This window comes from Poecilia mexicana, unplaced genomic scaffold (assembly GCF_051168715.1).
Source record: "Poecilia mexicana isolate PSO_F unplaced genomic scaffold, ASM5116871v1 scaffold_2, whole genome shotgun sequence".
In the NCBI taxonomy this organism is placed as follows: Eukaryota; Metazoa; Chordata; class Actinopteri; order Cyprinodontiformes; family Poeciliidae; genus Poecilia; species Poecilia mexicana.
Genome location: NW_028263371.1, coordinates 1033334 through 1040131, shown reverse-complemented (window position 1 = coordinate 1040131; position 6798 = coordinate 1033334). Strand labels below are relative to the sequence as shown.

Genomic DNA, 6798 nt, shown 5'->3' with positions numbered 1-6798 from the left:
AATAAAAAACAGGGATTTGTTTGTTTATTTATTTCCTAAAGCTTTTTATAGGTATAAATACAATGACTTTTATTTTTATAACAGAAATAAAATGACTCCTTGAGAAACTTGTACTCGTGACTTCACGTTACTAAAAACAATACATTACAAAACTCCCTCAGCTCTGGGAGTTGAATCCGTCCCACCAAGCCGGACATGACAAGTCCTCCGGTCATCTCGGCCGGTAGGTGGCGCCAATTGTATTCCCTCGACAGCTCTTATGTTTATTTCCGGGGCATCTGCGTTGCTTGTGTTACAGCGGTTCGCACACTTGTGTGTCGAATATTTGGACTTGGTACCGGGTTTAATTTAAAAGAAATAAGTTCATATTCTGCTGTATATTTATCACCACAATGACGGAGGTAAGACATATTGGTGTTCATTACTGCTTTTCGTTGATCTTGTACCGTAGATAAGTTGCTACGGTACGCACATACCGTTGGGCCTGGCTAATAGCTGGAACAGTTAACATTTATGTATTACATGTTTGAGACAAGTATGTTTATTTTGAGAATTATGGTCTTTTTATAAATTTAATAAGTTTTTTAAGCTAATGTTATATGCTTCCACAGGAAGTGCAGAAGCACTCTGTCCACACTCTGGTGTTCAGGTCTCTGAAAAGGACTCATGACATGTTTGTCTCTGACCATGCTAAGACCATCGCTCTGGATGAAGATAGGTAAAATCTCGCCTGAATTTGCATACCGGTTGCTCATAAATTGCTGAAAGTAACCACAGATTTACACCATCTTTAAGTTAATTAACATGGTGCTTGTGTGATTCTGTGATCTTGGTTTGCTCCTGTAATAAATGCGTTTTTTGTGGGTTATTTGAACAACACATCTGTTGGAATAGATCTAGGGAGGGTATTTTATTATACAATTGTTTATCTAATAATCAAGAATTTACGCTCAAACTCCGCCAAAAATCAGAAATTTGTGCTATTGCTTTGTCTCCTTTACAATAACAGCCGTTATTTTTAATTTTAATTACATCAGTGTTGGTCCCATTTAGTTTCACCTTCTGGCTGAGGAACAATGCAGTGGCTCAGATCAAAACATACTAATGTATTAGAATGATGACTCCATGTCCAGACCAACACCTAATTGAGAATTTTTGGCAAAACCTGGAAACACTTGTTTCCATAAATTCCTCATACAGACTAAATTTAAGGTGTTTTGCAAAGAAGAGTGAACCAACTGTCATTTTTTACATGTACAAAGTTAGCAAACGCATACCAAGCATTTGTTACTCTTGTAAAATTAGACTCCCCAAAGTAATGAGTCAGGGGGCTAAATAAGTACATATACATTTTTCTAATATTTTTCAGCCTAACTTCTTCTCTGCTTTCAGTGTATTGTTCACCTCTCTTTCAGAACTAATTCCAAGTATATATTTAACATAATCATTTATTAAAATAGACAAAGTGTGAATTAAAGTGAATGAAATGAACTTTAATGCCTTTATGTTAAAACACCTCATTGTTTCCTGACTCAGCCACAAAATGAAGATGGGCGTTAAGCTGAAAACAGAGTACGCTCCGGTTTTGCACATGCCTGTTCTGAAGGAGGGCAGAGACCGGGTCTCACAGCTTTCAGTGGGCCAGGAGCTCCACCCGGGCTACGCCCATCCAGGTCAGGAACAAAGGTCTCCATCACAGACCAGTGACCCCATTAATACAGTTTTAAGAGTATTTTCTTTTATAACGTATATGGGAGGTGTTGTTTTTGAGTCTCTTTTGTTTTTCTTTTTTAACAAAATAATTTTAAGGAGATGAAGCAGAATATCTGATCACTGGGACACATGCTTATCCCTCGGGACCTGGTAAATATTCTTTTCTTGTATAAATGTCCAATATTTTCAGGGGGGAGGAGGGGGATTTGTTGTTGTTTTTAGTAAATGAAAGAACATTACTTAATACCTGTATGAACAATTTCTGATCTTTAGGAGTGGCTTTGACTGCAGACACTAAGATGCACAGGAATCCCAGTGAGGGAGGCGTCATCTCCATGGCGCTGGCTTTGCCTCCCTCACAAGTCCGGTAACGTGTTCAAACATATTAACACAAAATCCTGGAATTAAGTCAGATAAAAACTCTCCTGGATTATAATTTGTCACAAAACTTTAGGCAAGAGGCAAGTCGGACTGCAGCCAGCGTTGCAGAAATCCATCGACACGCAGGAGGAGCAGACAGAGTTCACCCTCAGTCCACTGCTGTGGTAAGACAATCCCACATTTCCTCTCAACATTTGTCTTCATCATGTTGCAGGAATTGCAAAGCTGACATGTCAGAGATGAACTGTCTGTTTTTATGGAGTTCACATGAAGACCTTTGCAGGAAATCAGTGTTTCATGACGGTTAAACCAACCTGGCAACATTCAAAAACCTGCATTTTATCCCCATTTAGAATAATTGAGACCTGAATTTTCAACTTTGCCTGGATTTTATTAACTGTATGTTAAGAGCTTTAATTCTGCATCACTTTTTATGCTTCATGAAACCAAAGATGGTTCACAGCAGTATGTTTTATAAATGACCTCAGTGGAACAAATGAAGATCCTTTTTTGTTTAGTAAAGTTCTGTTTGTTTGCTTCAGTCCCTGCTGGAGGGTGGAGGCACCAGAAACTCTGCGCTCATGAGGAGAGCACCAACGATGCCCAAACCACAGTGGCATCCTCCATGGAAACTGTTTCGGGTATCTGCATGCCATTTGAACAACAACTCATCGATCCATGCCTAAAATGATAACTGAGTGTGTGTGGTTATGTATTGTGGTGGGTGTGATCTGACAGGTCATCAGCGGTCATCTGGGCTGGGTGAGGTCCATAGCTGTGGAGCCTGGGAACCAGTGGTTTGTCACAGGATCTGCTGATAGAACTATAAAGGTAAGCTGTGCTCATCCCTTCACACTTAAGAAACATTTGATTGTTTCTGAAGTGTGAATATTGCCATGTTTTTTTTTTTTTTACTTAAAACTATGAGCCGTTATAATCTAAAAGTGGTTTTACTCAATCATGAAAAGAATGAGGCTAAAGAAAGTGAGCGTCATGTTTCAGCACCTCTTCTTATTGATTTCTTTCTTCATTCAAATAATGTGAGTGTTTTTATGGGTGGAGTTGATCTAGAACAGTTCATATCAGCATTAATTCATTCCTGGTAAAAGGCTCCTTTGAGGATACCAGGTAATATCCCAGGCTCTCTCTTCAGCATCATTTCAAGGTGCCATCTGTTGTATAATTTTCTGGATGTGTGTGCTGACAGATCTGGGACCTGGCCAGCGGAAAGCTGAAGCTGTCGCTGACGGGCCACATCAGTACGGTGCGCGGCGTGGCGGTGAGCAGCCGCAGCCCCTACCTGTTCTCCTGCGGGGAGGATAAGCAGGTCAAATGCTGGGATCTGGAGTACAACAAGGTACACTGTTCACACAGGGTTATTGTCAGCAAGAGGGTTTTATTTTTTTAAGATGGTTGTTTTAAACATGCTTTGATGTTTTGTTAAAAAGATCAAAGATCCATACGTTTTGTTATGTAAGGATGTTTTATTGTGTTATCTGTTTAATGATGTCTTAGCTGCATCTTGACAGTATTATTTTGACCTGTAGGTGATCAGGCATTACCATGGACACCTCAGCGCCGTGTACGATTTGGATCTACACCCAACGATTGATGTGCTGGTGACGTGCAGCAGAGACGCTTCAGCCAGGGTGAGCTCTCACTGAGCAGCGCATCACATCGGTCAGCTCAGCAGTCCAAGCAGCAGAGCAGAGAGTAAAGAGGTTTAACTCCCTTCAGTTCAGTTGGCTTTAGTTTGTAAACTAAGATTCTGTTTGACTGCAGCAGTCACAGTTCACCTCTGGAACCAGATGTTATTCAGTGAGCAACATTGGTTGTGTTTCCTTTGACCGTATAATTGCGCAATTTGGCATTTTGAAAATAAATTTGCGTAATGGAAACAGCAACTTTGAAAGAACTCTTGTCTGTCGATGGAAAGCTTTGACCTTTGGATGAGCTGAGGGTTTTTGTCCGTGTTGAAATTTGTGTATTTTGCAAAACTCCAAAGTAAACACTTTTTTCACATCAACAGCCAGATGTTTATACTGGCGCAAACCACGAAGAAAAAGATGACAGGAAGTAGTTGGAGGCTGATGGCGCACCATGTTTTTAAATGACTTATTGTGTGAATACACTTATTCATGTGTGATTTAAATTTTGTTTAATAGATCATTGTACTTGTAAATTTTGAAGCTAGTAGATTGTAGACTGTCCGAACTACGGTGAGGGAGGATCTCTAGCAGTGGAGCTTTGTTTTAAATGATGCTCTCTCGTTAACATACCTGCAGGTTTGGGACATCAGGACAAAAGCAAACGTTCACACACTCACTGGTCACACCAACACTGTCGCCACAGTGAGATGTCAGTCTGCTGAACCACAAGTCATCACAGGTAAATATTAGCTTTAAAAACCTTACGCTAATGTAAGACAGTGCTCTTTCAGCTTTTAAACAAAGTCTTTGTCTTCCCTCTGACTGACTGTTTTTTGCAGGCAGCCATGATTCAACCATCAGACTGTGGGACCTGATTGCTGGAAAAACCAGAGCGACTTTGACAAACCATAAAAAGTCTGTCCGAACTCTGGTGCTGCACCCCAGGCAGTGAGTAGTAGACTCGGTTTAATGTGCAGACAGGAAACATTCTGGGATTTGGTTGGAGTATTTTATTATTTAATAAAACTGTGAAAAAAGGTTTAATTTTTAATACTTTATTACCCATCTGATGCTCTAATTTCTTTTTTTCATTCTGTCTTCTTATTTACTTAATGATCCGCCTTCCATTCTCCATCGTGCCATTACTCCTCACCATCCTCGTCTCTCTTTTGCTCTTTGACCTCTCCTTTCCTTTCTTCTGATTGTCCTATTTTCTTTCTCCTTCTTTTAAAACCTCTAAAACATCTAGAATATGTCTTTAGTGATCCCTAAATGGACTGAAAGAACTTGGAGCTCTGGATTATTTTTGACTTCTGTTTACTAGGTGTAAGAGGGTTGTTTTTTTGTTTGTTTCTTTGTTTCAACACAGCCTTTTTGGAAATAACCTCTATTTAAAAATGCAAAGGTGGAGTTTTTATGTAATATTTGGTTCTTTGTTCCTTCAGGTACACCTTTGCTTCAGGATCAGCTGATAACATCAAGCAGTGGATGTTCCCTGATGGCAGCTTCATCCAGAACCTCTCCGGCCACAACGCCATCATCAACACGCTGGCTGTCAACTCTGATGGTGTTTTGGTGTCTGGAGGTGATTAAAAAAACAAAAAAAAACTTTTTTTCCTCTCACTTTAACATGACTCTTGATTACCTTATGATACATGTATCATGAGGTGTGCCAGCAGCAAAGTGACAGAGCATATAGATTTACACAGAATAATTTGCTCGTACTCTAGCTGACAATGGAACCATGCACATGTGGGATTGGAGGACAGGCTACAACTTCCAGCGGATCCACGCCGCTGTGCAGCCTGGATCGCTGGATAGTGAGTCGGGAATCTTCGCCTGCTTGTTCGACCACTCCGAGAGCCGGCTGATCACCGCCGAGGCTGACAAAACCATCAAAGTTTACAAAGAAGATGACACGGCTGTAAGTTATCCTGTTCCAGTTAATGAGTTTAGAATCCGTCTGGAGGAAAATGGCCTAACGGTGTTTTCTGTCTTACAGACTGAAGAAAGCCATCCGATCAACTGGAAACCAGAAATCCTCAAGAGAAAAAGATTCTGAAGATTTTTTTTTTATTATTTCCCATCCATCCGATTTTGTTTTGGTTAGACAAACTGTGTTTCATTTGTGAGACTTTAGCCAAACCAGTCCCATTTTGACTTCCTTTATTTTAGAAACCATGTACAGTCACCACTGAATGTTTCCAGAGCAGTCAGAACATCCTGTTGGAGAGCCAGGAACTTCCAGATGAGTTCCTGATGAGCGCTCAGTTCTGTCTCCTCCACTCTTCAGGTCTAAGCTTTATTCCCTCTGATGTGGCAGAAGCCAGAAAATGCTCAGTGCTGATTACTAGTTGTACATACATGAAAACTTTCCTTTGTTGATCTGAGCTTTATTTTTGCTCATTTTCATTAAAGACTGCTTTTTTACAAACTTGTTTGCTTTTTAAATAAAGGTTCTCCACCTCCTTGGATAAAGTGTTCCTGAAGTATTTTCATCTGGTTCTTTTAATCTCCTCCAGGTTCACCTGTGAGGTCGACACATTTAAATATCTGATTGTATTACAGAAATATTAGTAACTGATCAACATTTAATCATTACAACACATCTCAATTATTTAAATTCAGGGTTCTTACATAGTCTAGAAAAGGACGTGTGTGTGTGCGTGCGCGCGCGTGTGTGTTTCTGGCACTCAGGCCTTAAAAATACAAATTTTATTTAATTTCTTTTTCACCAGCAGAGGGAGCCGCTTCAACACTCTTGCCAAAGCGAAATAGCTTGTTGAACTATGTTAAACTATTAATTTATTTATAGCCCTCATTTCACTTCATTTGATAAGAGTAATCACAGATTTTCTCCATAACCGATAGGGTTACACGGTCTCTGTCTCTCTGGTCTCCTGTTTCTAGTCCAGAACTAAAAGGCCACTTGCCAGCAGGGTAATCTGCTGTCCTAATTACATTTGAAGCAATCACGGCCACAGATGGGGCCGATCTGCGTGGGGCCCGGTGTTACAGCCTGCAGGGAGGAGCTATCAGTGCGCAGACTGGACTT

The 6798-nt window shown here is 40.4% G+C and overlaps 1 protein-coding gene across 2 annotated transcripts; it reads left to right on the top strand.

The window, feature by feature from the left end:
* The first annotated feature begins 251 nt into the window (after positions 1 to 251).
* plrg1 (pleiotropic regulator 1) lies at positions 252 to 6221 on the top strand. 2 transcript variants are annotated; one of them, XM_014968273.2, is made up of 15 exons: positions 252 to 401; positions 612 to 718; positions 1537 to 1673; positions 1813 to 1863; positions 1987 to 2080; positions 2168 to 2258; positions 2637 to 2735; positions 2833 to 2925; positions 3302 to 3451; positions 3642 to 3743; positions 4380 to 4482; positions 4583 to 4691; positions 5189 to 5328; positions 5474 to 5667; positions 5746 to 6221. In XM_014968273.2, exons 1-15 carry the CDS (start codon positions 393 to 395, stop codon positions 5803 to 5805), a joined length of 1539 nt encoding a protein of 512 aa, XP_014823759.2. In that variant the 5' UTR covers positions 252 to 392; the 3' UTR covers positions 5806 to 6221. The 2 variants fall into 2 exon arrangements, with proteins under 2 accessions (XP_014823759.2, XP_014823758.2); XM_014968272.2 differs by having other exon boundaries at positions 1810 to 1863.
* Positions 6222 to 6798: the final 577 nt, after the last annotated feature.

Excerpts from the sequence above, each read along its gene's own strand:
- plrg1 (XM_014968272.2), top strand. Across the intron at positions 1,864-1,986 it reads TGCTTATCCCTCGGGACCTG|GAGTGGCTTTGACTGCAGAC; the intron begins GTAAATATTCTT and ends TCTGATCTTTAG. Across the intron at positions 2,081-2,167 it reads TTGCCTCCCTCACAAGTCCG|GCAAGAGGCAAGTCGGACTG; the intron begins GTAACGTGTTCA and ends ACAAAACTTTAG.